Below are 17,743 nucleotides of genomic sequence, written 5' to 3' on the forward strand. Positions count from 1 at the left end.
CATTTTTGTCAAACGACCTGTAGATAAATGTCTCAGTGCATACTTGCAGGGGCTCTGGACACCTCGGGGGCCCCCGCTCGCAACCTCTTGCACACGCTCGCGCGCTCTCTCGCTCTCTCTCTTTTTTTTTGTCTTTTTCTAAAACTGTGTTTTGTTTTTAAGTTTTGTACATTTTTAAAAAGTATTTACAATTGCTGGTTTTGTGCAGAAAGGGCTCACCTTCGGCTTCTGCGTGGAGATGGGCGGGGAGGGGTGGGGGGGAGATGGTAGTGCAAGGGGGACAGGTGGGGTGTGGGGGGGAGGTGGAGGGGCAAGCGCTCCTGCCAGAGGACAATGCGGACGCTGGGAGGGGTCTTGGCGTTGGTTTTCTGAAAGCTGCAAAGAAACACAAAAGAAGAAGCAGAAGTCAGTGGTGGACACAGACACTGAGCTCTAAGAACAGAGAGGCTAAGAGCGGGACCCCCACTCAGTTCCTACCAGGATTCTGGGAGAAGCTAATCACATTGTTCCTTCTCCCAGAACACTCCAAATAGCCCCTCATGAGACAATGGACTGTTCCTAGTCTTCTCTGAACTCAATTTCCCCATTTGTAAAACAGGTCTGCATCCACAGCCTGCCTCCCTGAGAGGTAAAGGAGGCTCCTGGAGAGGAGCTGGGGTTCCAGGCAGCGCAATCTGCCAGGGACTTGGGCTCTTAAGTCAGATACAGCTGAGTTCGAATGCCAGCACCACCCCTGGACAGCTCTAGCATACTGGGCAAGTCAGTGAATCTCCATGAGCCTCAGTTTACTCATCTGTAAAAAGGGGATAACCAAATTATCCCATAGGTTTGTTGGGAGGATTCAGAGGCTTAAGATGGCTTAAGCCTGGTACTGGAAACATAAGAAATGATGCTGATTATACACCATTATTATTTTCCTGGGGCCTGAGCCAGCTAGGTGCCCCAATCCTCAGTTTCCTCATGTAACAACGAGTTTAGTACTTCCTCCAAGCTAGGCTATTTGAGGAATGACACAGTGGGGAGCAAAGGGCTTGAGCACAGACAGGTATGAACTGCACACCCGTGCACTTTCATTTCTTCTAATTCCAACCCTTTCCCTGTGCCCTCCAATGCCATTCGGTTCTTTCCAGAGGCAAGGTGACCGGGATGTTTGTCTGAATAAAGGAATAAAGAAATGGCCCAACACAATACCATCTGTGTTTGGCTGCTGAGGCTCAGAAACTTCCAAGCTCCCAGACCCTACAGTCACCAGATGCTGGAGCTCTGAAGTACCCCTTCTCCAGGCTTTGCAGAGGCTAGTGGGAAGATGCCCAGAGGGACAGGGATGGACTCCGTTATTCTCAAGACCCTGTCCCCGCACTCGGTGAGTGACCAGCCCACCAGAATTAAGGGGTGGGGGGAGCTACAACTGCCTTCTAACACCCCCTAGCAGAACACCCCCCTCCCCCACGCCTGCAGGAAGCAGGCGGCCACAGAAAGCCTTTCCTCTCTTGTCCTTTCTTGGCTCCCCTTCCCAACAGGGCCACATTTAAATTCTGCTCAGCCTCGGCTGCTGTCTGCTGGGCAGTCAGCCCTGGGGAAGACTTTTGTCCTGAGGCTGGACTTGCCAGGACTCCCCCCCGCCCCCAACCCAGGGCCAGGGGAACCAGGTGGGCTCCCAATAGGTAGAGGCAGCCCCCATCCCAGTCTATCAGCCCAGGTGGCAAGCAGAGGCTGGAGGGAGGGAGGGAGGGAGGGAGCGGAGGATGGAGTATCAGCCCTAGGGGGAAGGGGTGCGCCTATTAGGGTGCAGTTGTATCAAAACCGGGGCGAATGGTGGAAAAGCAGCTCTTGGGGCCGGGGGTGCCAATGGGATGGACAGTCCTTCAGTTTGGGTGATAAGCAGACCACCTGGAGCCATAAGGAGGGTATCCATTAGGGCCAGGACGACTGTATCTGGGGGAACGTGTTCAGCCAGGGCGGGGGAGGGGGGGCGGGCTGGAGGCCTCTTCTGTAGGGCAGCTTTACTTCAGCTAAGGAACAGCTGCCAAGCTAAGGAACCTCTGTTGGGGCGACAGGTAGAGTGTGCCTGGGTGACAAGTGAGGGGGAGATTCAGGACCGGCTGCCCCAAACCACTCAGCAAGTGGACTGTACTAAGCCCCAGCCTTCCCTGCTCCCCAGAAGGGCCCCGGGGCAGGCTGGGAGCCTCTGCACAAATCCCTGTCGCCCCCGCCCCCTCCGGCCCTTAGCCACTGCCAGTGACCCTCTCCAAGCCAGGTCTCCATGGTGATCTCAGCCCAGCAGGCAGCTCCTGCCAGAACTGTGCCCGCGGCCAGGCAGCAGGGAGGCTTTCTCGCCCTCTGCTCAGCCCTCCCTGTCTCACCTTCCTCCTCCCCCTGCCCTCCCCACCTTTCAGGACTTGGCCAGCATCTGGGGGATGGTGGGGATGGTGGGGGTGGGGGCGGGGGAGAGAATCAATTCCAGAGGGTCCTGAGCCTGGAGAAGGGAGGATGCCCCGTAGCCCCGTGAGACCCTGACCTCACTGGGTTCAACTCCACAAAACAGAACTAAGGCTGTGGTACCAGGCGAGGCCCCGCGCTGGGCACTGGGGACACAGCGGAGGAGGCAGATCTGGCCCCTGCCCTTGAGGGGCTCATGGAGTCCAGAGGGAAGCAAAGCAGACCCCAGAGCCGGCAATCCCAAGGCAGAGAGATGGGGGCGGTGCCAAGGGATGTCCGGAGGGCTCCAGGAGCACCGAGTGGGGCACCTAACCCTGCCTTGGCAGGAGGAACTCTGGCTTTTCAGGCCACTGTTGAGCATGGTGCCCAGCACACGCTGGGGTCGAGACGGTGCTGACTGAATGCCAGAGTGATGACCGCTCTAAGTCTGAGTGGCGTGGCACGGTCCAGCTCAGGTCTTGCACACCTCCAGGATGCCTCCTAAGGCCACCCTGTTACCATAGCTACTGGTGCACTTCTCATTCCCTTCCACGCTCCTCCAGGGCAGAGACCTGTATGCGGTACCTCTCTATCCCCAGTGCCAGCCTGCGCCTGGCGCCCCAGGACACCAGCCATTGTTCCTGAGACTTAACCTTTTAGTGCCTCTATAATCGAGGACTGCAGAGCCACATTCTACATAGCCCTCAGGGCCCAGCGGTTTTACCGGCTGAGGTGCCGAGGTGGGAAACGGTCTCTGCCCGTCAGGAGGGGCTGGCACTGGGAGCATCAGGGGCTAGCTGAGCAGGCACTCGCAGTGCTCAGCTCACGTATAAATCAGGCCGTCCGTGGAGAGCAGCTCTCCCCCCAGAAGGCGCACACATCCGTGCACTCATTTCAGCGACCAGCAGACATGTATTCATGCCCACTGACTGCCAGTCCAGGAGCTATGGTCTCACTTCCACCTGCGGATCTCTGCCCTCCAGAAAGGGGTCTAACACAAACAAGGCAGTGGAGCAGAAGGCAGAGAGAACGCGTGAGTGTCTAGCCGGGTGTGCTGTGTCACCTAGGGCAAGTCCTCTCCCTCTCTGGGATTCAGTCTTTAAGTAAAGTAGGGGGCTGAACAGGTCACGGGGGAGCTGAGGAAGACAGGGAACACGCACAGGAATGAGCAACCAGGCTAAAGGAGCCGATGATGTGGTGAGGACATTCCTGGGAAGGGCTGTCATGGATGCATAAAAGGCTGGAGATTAAGTGGGCCTGGGAAAGATCCTGGAGCGCTTCTTGGAGGAGGTGACACGTGAATGAAAGATAGGAACTGACATGTGGGAGATGGATGGTGGGCAGGAAAGGGGGAGCCCAGACCAGGGAAAATTAGGGATAAGGCACAGGGCACACTGGGGTAAAGAAAGCTCCCTCCTAATTCCACATTCTAGGGCTGGAAAGGGATGGTGTGTGAAGAGGAGGTCAGGGCAGAAAAGGAAGAGCAGAATATCTGGACTACCAGGCTAGTGGCTGGGCCCTTACTTTGTAGGCAAAGAGACTGGAGGGGCGGGACCGGGGGGGGGGGGGGGGGATGCAGTCGACAGATGGGAAGCAATGGAGGCACAGGAGAAAATGGGCTGGAATCCATTCATCCAGTAAATATCTGGGGGACTCCAGACACCATGCGTCCAGAAATGTTGAAGAACAAGCACTCTGGGGGCCACAATGAGGGGAACAGATGGGGGCTGGGGGCAGGTGTCAGGGCAGCAACAAGGCAGCCACTGGATGACTGACCCAGGACTACAGTTCTGAAGCCTTAAATTTGTTCAAGACCCACTTTCTTTTTTCACTTTCTTCTTTTTTTAAAAAATAAAATAGGCTCAGGGCACTTGGGTGGCTCAGTGGGTTGGGCCTTTGTCTTCGGCTTGGGTGGTGATCTCAGGGTCTTGGGATCGAGTCCCGCGTCGGGCTCTCTGCTTAGCAGGGAGCCTGCTTCCCCTCTCTTTCTGCCTGCCTCTCTGCCTACTTGTGATCTCTCTCTGTCAAATAAATAAATAAAATATTTAAAAATAAAATAAAATAAAATAAAATAGGTTCTACATCCAGCGTGGGGCTTGAACTCATAACCCAGAGATCAACACCTGAGCTGAGATCAAGAATCGGACACTTAACCGACTGAGCTCCCCAAGCGCCCCCTAAGACTCCTTTTCTGGGGCGCCTGGGTGGCTCAGTGGGTTAAGCCGCTGCCTTCGGCTCAGGTCATGATCTCAGGGTCCTGGGATCGAGTCCCGCATCGGGCTCTCTGCTCAGCAGGGAGCCTGCTTCCCTCTCTCTCTCTCTCTCTGCCTGCCTCTCTGTCTACTTGTGATCTCTGTCAAATAAATAAATAAAATCTTTAAAAAAAAAAAACTATAAAAAAAAAAAAGACTCCTTTTCTGATTTTCTGGCTCCAGGAAGCTTTTGCAGCCTGCCCTGCTCATAGTTCAAGGTGGGGGGTCCCTGGAATTTCCAGGGGGCCCATTTCAGACCCTGTCCTGGAGAATGATGCTCCCACAGAGACTTTCAGTGGACACCTGTTGACAGCCCGTGAACTCCACGAGGGCAGGACACCACTGGTCGCATTCAGTGGTCTCCCCAGTAGCAGATATAGTGCCTGGCCTGGGGCAGGTGGCTGGTTCACGTGTGTTGAGTACAGACTTAACCTACTTCCTCCTGCCCTCTAGCACAGAGGGCACTACGTCAGCAAAAGTGATGGCGACAAAGATGGCAATTCTGCCAAGATATAACCATGGTGCATTTACAAAGACACGAGGCACTGAGAGAGGGGATTGGTGTAAGGACCTGTGTGGGAAGGGCTTCTGGCTGACCGGGGTCATGTAGAGGTCTGGGTCCTGCTGCCCATCAGGCTTTAGGTCTCTTGGCAGGGAGTGGGGTGTGTATGTATCGGTGACTTACCTTGCCTCGGGGCCCCCCAGGGAGGAATCAGCCCAGTTGCTAAGGCCAAAAACTAGGTGGTGATTCAGAGCCTCCCACCAAAGAACCCACACCCACGTGAGACACAAAATCCTTCCTAGGAGACAACAGGGACAGCAGGTGAAGGAGGCTGGCTACCCACAGAGTCCTGAACGAGGAGGAAAGGGTCAGAGGTGTGTATGAGTCACACAGACTGGGTGACAGAATTCAGCTGGTGGGAGGCATTCATCCACCCATGTACCATCCACTGACTATGTGCTTACTGTGTGCCAGGGACAGGGCTTCATGGGTAATCTCATTAATTCTCACTAGAGACACAGCAAGGTGATGTGACTCACCGGGTCACATAACTGGTAAGGGATGGAACCAGGCCCTGCACAGACACTGGTCTGTGCCTCCAGGCATGCTCCTTGCTGGCCCCCTCTATTTCCAGGGCCTCACTCCCTTGGGCTCTTCCGGGTCCACAGGGATGTGGGGAGATGGGAGAGGAGTGTGAGAGGGTATGTTCACAGGGAGATTGTATTTCCAGGAAATGAAGGCTCAGAACAAGAAGGCTTGGCCTGAAAATGGCCGCAGGAGAGGCAAGAAATAGGATGGGAGGGAGGACGACCTCAGAGTGTGAAGAGAAGCCCACAAGAGGCAGGGCAGGGATGGCTGACCCCTGACGTGAGGGCTCCTCGCTCAGAGCCAGAGGCAAGATCAAGTGACCTCTTGAGGCTTCAAGACTCAGAGAGACAAAGCCCAGAGCAACTGGGGCCTGGCCCAGGTCCGGGCATGCCTGCTGATCCTGGTTGGCCAGAGGCCTTGGAAACTGCTTCCTGCTCTGGTTGGGCCCCAGGCTGGTGTAACCTTGGAGGACCTGTGACATTTCTCTTGGCCTCAGGTCCATGCCTGAGAGGGAATAAGGAAGAGAGGGGGACTCAAGATTCCTGAGCACCTTGGAGGGCCCTTCCCAATGGCACAGGGTGTGGTAGGACTGACTTCAGCCATGAGGGCCCAATGTGGAGTCAGTCTCCCTGGTTGGGTTTTCTACCTAAGCATCTGGAGAGGTCTGCGCTGGGACCCGAGCACACCCCGCCCTCTACCTCTTCCCTCTGTTCTACCAGCTCAGCTCCCAGACCAAGGGGTTCCCACATTCTCCATTCGGGGCTCCCCTGAGCTTTCCTCTTCTAATTCACAGTGGGGTGTGACCCTCCCCTTGCCCACAGTTCCCTCTGCCTAGAACACCTTTCCCCTCAAGTCTCTGTCCATCCAAATCTTGCCTATTCAAGGTTGAGCTTAAATGCAGTGTCTTCTACAGAACCTCAAAATCCGCTTAAAATGTCAGACCCAGGGCGCCTGGGTGGCTCATTTGGTTGGGCAACTGCCTTTGGCTCAGGTCATGATCCAAAAGTCCCGGGATTGACTCCCGCATCCGGCTCCCTTCTCGGCGGGGGGTCTGCTTCTCCCTCTGACCCTCCCCCCATGCTTTCTCTCTCGCTTTCAAATAAATAAAATCTTAAAAAATAAAATGTCAGACCCCGAAACATTTGAGTGTCCAACCAAAGTGTCATTTTGCAGATGGGGAATTAGTAGGTGTGGGGCGTTGGGAGAGTGGTATGGCAGGGTACCCAGGTTCTGGGTGGGAGATGCATTACTGGGTTCGAATCCCGACTCCACCAGACTAACTGTGGATCCCCTGGGCAAGCTTCCCAGCTGCACCCCCTTCCTCAACTCTCTGATGGGGTGACGAGGGGCGGGCACTACCGTTTCCAGCCTGCCATGAAGGCTCAGTGGGGCAGTGTTGCATGAAGGGCCCAGCACAGACATAGGTCCCTTTTCTTACCAAAAACTCTTGAGAGATGACCTGTGACCTGAACACCCACCTTCCTGGTACACAAATTTTGTTTCTCCCTGCCTTTGGGCACCTGCCACTTGCCACCAGCTGTTTTCTGGTTCTTTGCGTACCTGTTTTATCTTCCTGGGGTGGATGCTGAACTCTTGAGGACAGGACCGTGTCTGCTTTGTCTCCTCTATGCCTGGCACCAGGACAGGCAGCAAAAGGCTCAAGATGTGGGGCGGAGCTGAACCCGTGCTTCTCCAGTGCCCCACTCCCGAATGCTCACTGCCTGCTGGCGAATGAGGTCTCCCTCCTTCAGCCCTTGCTCTGGGGCAGGGGGGGTGGTGTATGTGTGGGTATGGAGGTTAGCCTTCTAGCTGATAACTTCAGTGGCTCCCCACTGGGTTTGGAATATAGTTCAAACTCCTTCCGGTGCCCTGCCCACATGATCTGACCCTGCCTGCTTTACCCGCTCACTCAGTGAGTAATTACTATCCTCTTATCGGTTCCTCAAGGTTGAGCTCCTTCCTGCCCCAGGCTTCACCCGCTGCTGTTCCCTCTGCCCAGAATGCCCTTCCCACTCCCTGTCTAGCCGGTGTCCCTTCATCCTTCAGGCGTCGGCTTCAGGATCTGGTCAGCCTGCTGCAGGCTCCCGTAATCTCCTCACAGTCCTTCCTATAGTAATCCTTACCAAATGCTTTGTGTCAGCCTACATACTGTCTTTCTCTCAACTGGAAGCCCTCTGAGGACCAGGACTTCATCTGTGGTGCTAAGTGGGGTGTCCCCAACGCCTGCTTCGTGGCAGGGGCTGGACAGATGTCTCTAGAACTGAATGCATCAGTCTGAGGACAGCACTGTCAACTCCCAGCCCTGAGTGGGGAGCGTGGCCAGAATGTGGGGCTGGATGGCATCCCAGTTCCTCCTGTGTTCAGGCCTCACTGGATGGTTCCATTATGTATCTCACTGAGCTGTGACCTGCTCAAACACCCAGCCCCCACACTCGTTTTATTTTCCCATCCAGAGCCCAGGAGGAACGGTTTTTGGATTATTTCACATTTCTGGATTATCCACGAGACATCTCCCCTCCAGTGAGGAGGATCAAGAGTTTGACATTTTAAACCCTAAGCAGCTTCTCCCTGGCCTGCTTCAGATCTGCAGCTCTGCGGCTTGCAGTGAGGTGCATGGGGAATGGAAGGCCATTTTAATCTTGGCCTGGCTTCATTTAGGAGGAAAATATGGTGCCAAAAAAAAAAAAAGAAAGAAAAAAAAAAAAAGTTTGGTCCACCGTCCGTGCCACGCAGAATTGCAAAACCTATGAGATTATCAAAGCCAAATTTCTTGAACAGATGGGGAAACAGAGGCCCAGGGCCGGAGGGAGTAAAAGTGTGGTCAAGGACACGGAGCATGTTGATGGACAATTGGGGAATGGTCCTTCCCCAGGCCTCCTGATTCCCACGTGCTGCCCCTGGCCACCTTCAGGCACCAAGGGACCTGGGGTCAGGCAGAAAGGGGATAGTAAGTTTCCACTGACACGACTTGAGGACCTGGAGTCACCCTGGCCTTGAATGGCCTCCCCAGCACAGGGATGGGACTTTCCAGGAGCCCTGCTGTTCCTTCTCTAGGAAGAGGCTCTCCCAAGAGGCTGCGGTGGCAGCAGGGGTGGAGGGCGAAGGGCTCAGACAGGCCCCTAGGCCACTTCCCCAGCACCCACCACATCCGGGGCAATTCTGTCCAAACAGAACTGTCCGGACAGTGGGATCTGATAGGCCAGTTGTGGCTGTGTTTCCTGGGGCACCTAGTGCTTTGAGAAAATGATTCTTTTGACCTTGTCCCTTTTAACCCATTTTGGGGGCGTTTCCCCTCTTTTATTTTCCGTTTCTGAAAACAAAACCTTGAGAATACTAAAACTTTGACTCTACCTCATGAGGACATCATGCCTGATAAACACAGGATCAAAACATCCAGCAAAATTTAACTGAACTCTTGGAAAAGCATTTGGCTGTAGAAAAGGGAGACTGGCTTTTCTTAGGCAGGAACTATCCAGCCTGGGGATGGAGCCGCTGGGTGGGTGGGGGCTGGCAGGAGCTCAGCCTCCCTTGTCCACCTCCGGATCCCCATCCCACTTGCCTCCGACCACTGTGAGCCCCGCCTCGGGTCAGAGACAGTGAAAAATAATCTTTGGGTGGGCCCCAAGGGAGACCAGGAAAGACAGGCCATTTTGTAAAGCCCTTGCAGAGTGTGACCGAGATATAGTGACCACACCCTCAGCCTGGCCCTGGCCAGAGTGCACCCTGAAGTAAACGCAGCTCCTAGAGAAACTAGCGAGCCAGGCTGGGTCAGCACCCTGGGTGGGCCCTGGAGGCCAATTATCCACCCTGCTTCATTCACTCTCCACTCATCTCCCAGGGGGCCATGCAAATGCCCTCCCTGGCAAGAGGTCATGGGGTGAGTGTTTCCGGGTATTCAGGTAGCACCTGCCCAGGACCTAGCACAGGCAAGGGAAATAAATATTTGACGAACTGAACCAGATGGCTCCATCCAACCTAGGGTTCTCCAACCATCTCAGTGACTGAATGTCCGAGTGGGTTCCCCACCTGAGCACCCCATCTCTTCCCGAAGACTGTCCCCAACATCTAATCCCAGGCGCCTTCCTGAATCCCAACTTCCTATTATTGGGGTGCCCTATCTTGTCCTTAAATCCTTCCTGCTCATCTCTGTACCCCTTCCCCTTGCCTGAGCGCTAATGTCCTCATCGCTGCCCCCCCACCCTGCCACGAGACGCCTACCCAGGCCTCTCCCCACTCCACCCACACTCCCGGACTCACCCAGGAACAAAACCTCGAGGTCCAGTCGGCATTTCAGTTGGCACTACAGGGAGGTGACGGTGAATGTGTCCTCGGGGTGAGGTTCCGCCATGGGCCCCAGGAAGCCGCTCTTGGGGCCCCCACCCAGGCCGGGATGCGCCTGCGGCATGAAGCCTGGATACCTGTAGGCGGTATCCTGCAGGGGCAGCAGCGAGTCCCTCGGCACAGGGGACAGGGTCAAGTCACTAAGGAGTGGGCAGCCATAGCCAGCGGCAGCGGCGGCAGGGCCACGGGGCGGGCCAGGCGGCCGGGCCATCTCCAGTGGCTCCTTGTCGGCCTTGGGTGTGGCTGGCGGGCTAGCCAGGTGTGGGGCGCTGAGGCACGCGGCCTCCGTCCTGCCCAGGAAGTCAGCCAGCAGCCCCGTACCAACCTTCCCTTCATAGGGTGGGCTGCGGGCAGCTGAGCCTGGCGGGTACCAGTAAGCTGTGCCCTTGCAGCTGGGGGAGTCGTAGTGGGGCTGGCCCAGTGGCAGGTCCCGGCAGCTAAGGTGGGCCTGGGCAGCAGCCGCGTGGCCCAGACTGGCCCCCTGGAGCCCATGCTTGAGGGGCTCACAGGCAGCCAGCTTTGTGGGTGGCGGCCGCAGCTCTTCCTTGAAGCCCAGTGTGGGTGAGCAGGTGGGTGAGTACGCCTTCTGCAGACCAGCGTCGAACACCGTGGGTGGGTGCGCCAGAGGCGGGAAATGCTTGCCATCTAGGTCAGGGGCACCCAGGCTGGGCGAGTCGCAGTGGAAGCCTTGGCCGAAGGTGCCGTCAGAAGGAGTGGATGGGTTCATGGAGTAGGGTCCCATGAAGTCACAAGGGTCTCGCTCACCCACACCGAAGGCCCGCGACTGGGAGGGCAGCGGCGACATGCTGCTGTCCCCACTGTAGTAGTCTAGGCCGAGGTCTGGGCTGTCCTGGAACAGGGGGTTGACAGGCTGTGGCTTGGGGATAAACTTGGCTTTGGCAGCCGCCCCGCCCCGCTCCTTCTTAGCTGAGCAGGCCCCACCACCCCGTCCACCCCGCGGCTGCCGGGGCCCGGTGCTCCGTTTGGATGGGTAGCCTGAGGCAGTGGCCGAGGCGGAGGACGGGAAGCCCAGGTGTGAGGCCTCGAATAGGTCCACCTTCTTCCGCCGTCCACGGCCCGGCTTTGAGCTGCTCTGGAAGAGGACGCTCTGGTTCCAATTGTAGCCGGGGGCAGAGGATGCCTCGTTCCAGTCCATCATCAGTTTCTCCAGGCTGGACAGGCTTGACTGGCCCTCGCTGCTCGAGGCCTCACTGTTGGCGCGCCGGAAACCACCGCCGACCGGCTGATTGAACTGGGTGCTGTCGGAGGATGATTCGGAGAAGGTCTCGGACACAGCCGTCTGCTGCTTCACCTTCTGCGGCGTGTAGTTGGAGATGTCCAGGATCACGTTGGGCTCGCTGACGTGGCAGTCGAAACCAGGATTGTAGAGCTGACTGAAGGCCTCTGAGGCCCAGTCCAGGCCTCCATAGCCCTGCCGGAAAGGCCACTGAGAAGCCCCCGCAAACTGCCGACAGTTTTCAGGCGAGGGCTGGAAGGAGGACGAGGAGGAGGAGGCGGCAGAGGCAGCAGAGGTGGCCGAGGCCGTGGTGCCCTTGGGTACCATGTAGCCGCCGGGAGAGACGGTGCTAGCCCGGCTGTCACAGCGCAGGGGTGTGGGGGCGGACCCGGAGAAGGGGGCCCCCTCAGAGCTGTTGAAGAAGGAGGCCTTGCCGAGTGGCAGGCAAGGGCCGCCCGTGGGTGGTGGGGCGTAGCCGGCGCTGTGGGCGCTGCTGGGAGAGGCAGGCAGGCTATTGCCGCTGCCGTAGGCGAAGCTGCAGTCCTTGCTGTTAGCACAGTCCTGGCCCGTGAAGGGCTTCGCTGGGGCGAAAACGCTCTGTCCGGCCCCATAGCCACCATACTGAGGTGGGTAGGTGGTGGCGGGCGGGTGGGCGGTAGGCGAGCGGGCCACGGCTGACGGCGGGGGAGCCAGCTTCGGGAAGGTCTCGGCTGCCCGGCAGTCTGAAGTGGCTGGAGTTATCCCGTAGCTCGCCGCCCGGCCTGGCGGGAAGGTCTGGCGAGCAGGCAGGACGGGCTGGAAGGAGGGGTCCGCACCAGCCCCGCCGCTGCCCACGGCCACCGGGCTGGCCTTGGCCCCCCGGCTGGGGAAGGTGGCCAGGCCCCGCTGGGCAGGCAGGGTGCTGGTGGGGGGCCCTGCGTAGGCGCCTGATGCCTTCCGGGACTCAGGACGAGAGGCTGAGAGGGCGAAGTCTAAGAGGTCGGAGGAGTCATCCGAATCGAGCAGTGAGCGGAAGTAGCCGGTGAAGAGGTTCTGGCGCTCCTGGCTGAGCTCGGTCTGGCCCGCGGGCGCGCCGGTACCGTAGTAGCTGCCGCGGCCCGAAGCCCCACTCTCAAGCCCAGTGGAGGCAAAGGCCTGGGCCTCGGTCCCCTGGAACCCACAGTTTCGGCCAGCTTGCCCGCCTGGGTGCCCATGGTGAGGGGCCCAGCCACCACCCTTGTCCCCGGCCCACTCAGTGCCGGCCTCCCCAAAGCCTGGGCCACTAGGCACCTGCTCTGGGAACAGAGTCCCATTCTTCCGGGACCGCCTCTTGCGCTTCGGCTTCCCGGTCATGGCGTCCACCTCCCCTCGGCCCCGTTTGCGTGGGTGCCCCAATTCGGTGAGGGTGGGACCCCCAACACCAGCAGCTGCCACCGCCACCACTTTCTTTTTCTTGCCGATGCCCTCAAAGAAGTCACTGAAGGAGCATCGGGCCGCCTTGGCAGCGTGGCCCCCGCCCCGGCCACCAAAACCGCCCGCTTTACCGCCCCGCCGTCGGAAGCCCTGCACCCGATGCAGGAAGTGGGAGATGCTCTGCGTGTCGGGTGCCTGGTGTACTGACTCGGGCTCGCTGGGTGTCCAGCAGCGGGGGGGTGAGCACCGCCCAGCGCACTGGCTCTGGCGGTTCAGGAAGGCCAGCTTGGCGAGCACGTCGGAGTACTCAGCCTTGCTGTCATTGGCGTCTGCTGCGTATGATGGCTGGGGGGAGGCCAGCTTCTGCTTCCGCCGCCGCCGTTTCTTCACCTCTGGCATGGCCATGGTGGCCGTGGCCACGGTGGCCGCTTCTGCTGCGACCACTGCTGGCTCCTTGGGCTTGCCTGGACCCAGCAGCAGGTTCTTCGGAGGACGGCCGCGCTTCCGCTTAAGAATAATGGGCATCTCCCCAGGTGGGAAGACCACCACCACATTCCGTCCATTGTTCTTCATCTTCAGCAGTGGGGTGGGCTCCGCGGACACGCGCAGGCCCAGCTCCTTCCCCTCTACACTCAGACTGCTGCTCAAAGAGGACACCTTGTATGTGGTCTTGTTCCGCCGCCCCAGCGACACGGGGATTTTGGCCATCTTCACCACCATGCGCCGCACACCCCGGCACTTGCCTCTGCGGGCGGGGACCACGGGAGTCTGGGAAGATTCTGGCTCCAGCTCTGGGACCGGGGCCGGGCCTGGCAGGGCGGGAGGTGGTGGAGGCGGTGGTGGCGGGGGCTCAGCCAAGGCAGCCGCCAGCCCCGTGGACATAGGCAGGGGCAGCAGGCGGCCCTCTGGTCCGGCATCAGCCTTGCGCCCCCGTCCAGCTTTCCGCCGGCGACACAGGATCTTTGGCCTATCAGTGCGCCGCAAGGCGTACTTGGGGTGACCCTCAGGCCCGTGGGGGCCATGGGGTGAACACAAGTCCAGGCGCAAGGGCTCGCCCAACTGGCAGGGCCCCAGGGGCTGCTGAGGCTCCAGACGGCGACCAGGGACGTCAAGCAACTTGGGCAGTGGGTCGAGTGCCTGAGGGTCGAGCAGCTGCGACTCCAGGGAGTCGGGCAGGGTATCCAGGGCCTGGAGCGCCAGGCCTGGCAGCCCCAGAGGATCAGCAAGGGGTTGCAGGGGTGGCAGCTCCAAAGCTTCCCCAAGCGGCTCTAGTGCCTGTGGGTCCAGGAAGCGGGGCTGGGGGTCCAGGAGCTGAGGCTCTGGCTCAGGAGATGGTGGCTCAAGGGCCTGGGCCTCCAGCAGCTGGGCCTCGGGGCAAGTGAGGGAGGCCAGCTCGCTGAGGATGTCGGCGTCAGCGAGTTCCGAGTAATCAGGGCCGTCTGGCTCAGGCTCTGGGGGCAGCCCGGTGGCCGCGGCTGTGGCTCCAGGACTGTGGCCTTGGCCAGGCTGGGGGCTGTCCCTAGGCTCGGGCTCAGGCTCATACAGGGGGTGGCTGGGCCTCTCTGACTTGGCGTGGGGGGCAGCGCGCTCCTCGGGGCTGCGGATGCTGTTGGCCAGGCTGGGTGAGGAGAAGAAGCTGTACTGAAGGTCACCGGGGGGCGGGGCAGGGGGACGGCTGAGTCTGAGGCCACCGCAGTCCAGGTGCACACCACTGTGCTGCAGGTCCTGGGAGAGCCGTGTCAGGTCCTTCATGATGTCAATCAACCGCACTACTGGACGCAGCTTCACCCGCCCGTTGTCCCAGCGCCGTCGGGAGCTGTTGCTGTCTCCCGCGGGGGTGGGGCAGCGGGCCTGGGAGACCGGACGGGCTGCCCTCGGGGGCAGCGGGTCGTCCCCCTTGGCAAGGACTGGTGGGCGCCGGGTGCTGGGGTCCCGGCGTGGGGGTGGGCGTGGGTTCTCGGAGAAGGTGTGGGCGAAGGCCTTGTCGGGTGGGCTGGCAGGGGGCCGGGTGGGAAGCAAGGGCCGTGGGGTGGGGGGGCCGCCGGGGTAGTACTTGGGCTCCCGGAGGTAGTCAGGAGAGCTGCACACGGCACTGGAAGTCACCACCAGGCCCTGGGGCTTCACACGCATCCTGACCTTGTCCTCCGCGGGCCGCCGGGCGGGGCCGGGGCTGACATGAGGGTGCGAGAAGCCGGGACCAGGACCTGCGGGGCAGGACGGGCAAGAAGGCCCTCACGGAACGCCCAAGACCTCGGCTTCCCACATCCTCAGGGAGGCCCTGCCACCCCTCCTGGGAGTCCCCTCAAGCCCTGTCCCCCGCTTTGACTCCCAGCCTTTTCCTGAACCACCGCATGCACCAGGAACCCCTCAAGGGCCCCAGTTCCGCTTGTCGGAAGCTCACCCACTTCTAGACCCTGGCTATGGGCTCAGGGAGAAGAGGATGCCTGCCTGGGCGAGGGAAGGCCATCAGCAGGCTGGGGTGACCACTCCATCCAGATCAAACTTGAGGAGAAGGCCAGGAAATCCTACCCAGGGCATGACCTTTTCCCTCTTACCGCCCCCACACCTGCCCCCCACCTCCATTTCAGAAGCCCGGCCACTCACCCTCGGCTCTGCCGCCTGGGCTGTCACACTGGAGATCTCTGTGGGTGACAAGACAGGAAACAGGGGATCTGAATTGTCAGGTGGCCACAGCCTAACCATTAGTGCCCACTGGCCTGGTCTCCTCCACACACCACCCCCAGCTCCCTGGCGCTCCCTCCAGGGCAGGCACCCTGCTGACCTGGGAGAGAGAGGGCCCCCGTGCCTGGGGGCTCTGCCCGTTGCTGGCTGTCAGCCGGGGGTGCTGTGGAGCAACTTCGGCCTGAGCCCAGGCCTCGGGGCGTGGACAGCGCCTGGAAAGGACCATCGCAGCTCAGGTTTAGTGAGCACCTACTGTGCGCCAGGCGCTGGGCTGGAAGCTGTCCAGGCATCGTTTCACTTAATTCTTCATACAAATCCTGTGAGGTAGGGGCTATTAATAACCCCATCTTGCAGATGAAGAAATGGAGGCTCAGAGATGAAGGAACAGCATTCATTCATATACTCATTACTTATGGAGTGCCTACTTTGCACAAAGACCAGGTAGACAGACAGTGATCAGATAATCATAAATGATTTAATTATTAGTGGGATAAGAGCTGTAAAGAAAAAGTGAAGAGTGCCTCAGGTCAGAGGTGTGACAATCATACCAGGGAGTCAACAACAACAAAAGCTCACACACTTTGGGGACACTTTCTCTACTCTAGCCAAACAGTGGGCTAATAAGCACTTTATGTGGATTATCTCATCTAAGCCCCCTGCAAACCTGAGGATCAGTAGGATTACAATTCCCACCTTCACAGAGGAGGAAACCAGCCCCTGGAAGGCAGTGAGCCCCACGGAGGCAAGGATTTCTATCTGTTCACTTCTGTGTGTATCTCCCAACACCCTGACCCGCATGTGGCCCATAAGGGTGCTTCAGGAAGTATTAACTGTTTCTTATGAATGAATGAATGAGGTGCAGAGAGCAATCATCCCTGCCTTTTTCCCGGGTGGTTCTCTCTCATTCCTCTCGAGATCCAAAGGTGGGACCCAAGAAGGGTGTGGAGAGAGGGTGAAGGATAAGCACGTGGAAAGGGATGTTCTCTGCCCCTCTCCCACCTTTATCAGAGAGGCCCTCTCTGACCCCCCTCACCGTCCCCCGCCCCCCATCGCACCTCTGGCCACAGTCTGGCCCTTGCTGCGAACTCTCAGAGGCCTTTCTACTTCCCCTTCACACTATCTATCACAATTGCAACCAACTACTTGTATGACTGGCTTTTCGGCGAGTCTCCCCCGCAGAATGTGGGCCCTTCGTGGGCAGGCCCTGTGTCTGTCTTGTTTACCACTGTATCCTCTGACCCCAGGGCCTGGGCTTTGGATGCTACATAAATATTTACTGACTAACTCCCTGAGCTGGTCAGGGCAGAGCTGGGATTTCAATCCAGGCATGTCTGACTCCCAAGGGAGTCTGGGGACTCGGGGCCCTGACCATGGGGAGGGTCTTAAAGCTTGACCCGGATCACTTCTTAGTGTTTGGCTCTGACCTGATCCCCAGGGTCAACCCCCACCCCCATCCCCACCACACACACATGCAGACTCCCACCAGCTGCTCAGGAAGACCACGGAGCTGACTTGGGGACAAGATGGTTTGGAAAGGAATGCTCTTCCACTCCCCTGTGGTGGGCAGTGCTTTGCAACCTACAAAGCACTTCCACACATGTGACCCACTGAATCTCCCCAGCATCCCAGGAGGCAGGGCCGATTATCCCCGTGGAGGCTCAGAGTGCTGGGTGTGGGACTTGCCTGAAGTCACATAGCTGTAAAGTGGCAGGATTCCTAAATCTGCCCCAAGCCCAAAGCCTGCTTCCCCTCCCAGCTCTGCAGCTCTCCTTCCGCCACTCCTGAAGGCGCTGCTCCTAGAGCTGAGGTCTAATTTAAGGCTGGGAGGAACCTTAAAATCGCCAAGCCATTTGGCTTCCAAACCCTGGGCCTGGGGGAGCTGTGTAACATTCCAGATACCCAGGCCCTCGTCCAGGGGAGTCTGACTCACAGATCTGAAGGGACATCTGGGAATCTGTACTTTAAATCAGCTTCCTCATAGGTATCAAGTTCTGGTGCCACCTTGTGCTCTTCCCATTTTACAGATGAGGAAACTGAGATCCAAAGAGGTAAAGGGCCTTTGCCCAAGGTCACAAAACGGCCTGGGGAGAGCCCTTCGGTTGCTTATCCAGACAGAACATCCCTCTGACCACTGTCCCTTTTCACTCTGCAGTTCCCAGGCCTCGGTTGCCCCTCACTGTCCTGCCTGCTCCATCACTCAGGGTCCTGCTCTCGCCCTGGGCCAGGCTGTAGGCTGTAGACTGGCTCCTCCCAGGCCAGGCTCTCTCACCCACTGCTCTTGCAAGAAGGACTGTGAGTAACAAGCTCATGAAGGAGGGAAGGGGCCAGACC

The 17,743-nt window shown here is 58.7% G+C and overlaps 1 protein-coding gene across 5 annotated transcripts in view; it reads right to left on the minus strand.

Annotated features, from left to right (window-relative positions):
* Positions 1-255: 255 nt before the first annotated feature.
* LOC111143012 (AT-hook DNA binding motif containing 1) overlaps positions 256-17,743 on the minus strand; it is a 63,901-nt gene continuing 46,413 nt past the window's right edge. For all 5 annotated transcript variants that reach the window (XM_022496413.1, XM_022496415.1, XM_022496417.1 and 2 more), the window contains 4 exons: positions 15,513-15,624; positions 15,335-15,372; positions 10,018-14,934; positions 256-375 (listed from right to left, as the gene is read on the minus strand). In XM_022496413.1, the coding sequence (XP_022352121.1) occupies positions 10,061-14,860 (4,800 nt within the window). In that variant the 5' untranslated portion in view covers positions 14,861-14,934; positions 15,335-15,372; positions 15,513-15,624 and the 3' untranslated portion in view covers positions 256-375; positions 10,018-10,060. The remainder of the gene's footprint in view (positions 376-10,017; positions 14,935-15,334; positions 15,373-15,512; positions 15,625-17,743) is intronic.

The sequence above is a fragment of the Enhydra lutris genome, unplaced genomic scaffold (genome assembly GCF_002288905.1).
Source record: "Enhydra lutris kenyoni isolate GAN:26980312 unplaced genomic scaffold, ASM228890v2 scaffoldscaffold9, whole genome shotgun sequence".
Lineage (NCBI taxonomy): Eukaryota > Metazoa > Chordata > Mammalia > Carnivora > Mustelidae > Enhydra > Enhydra lutris.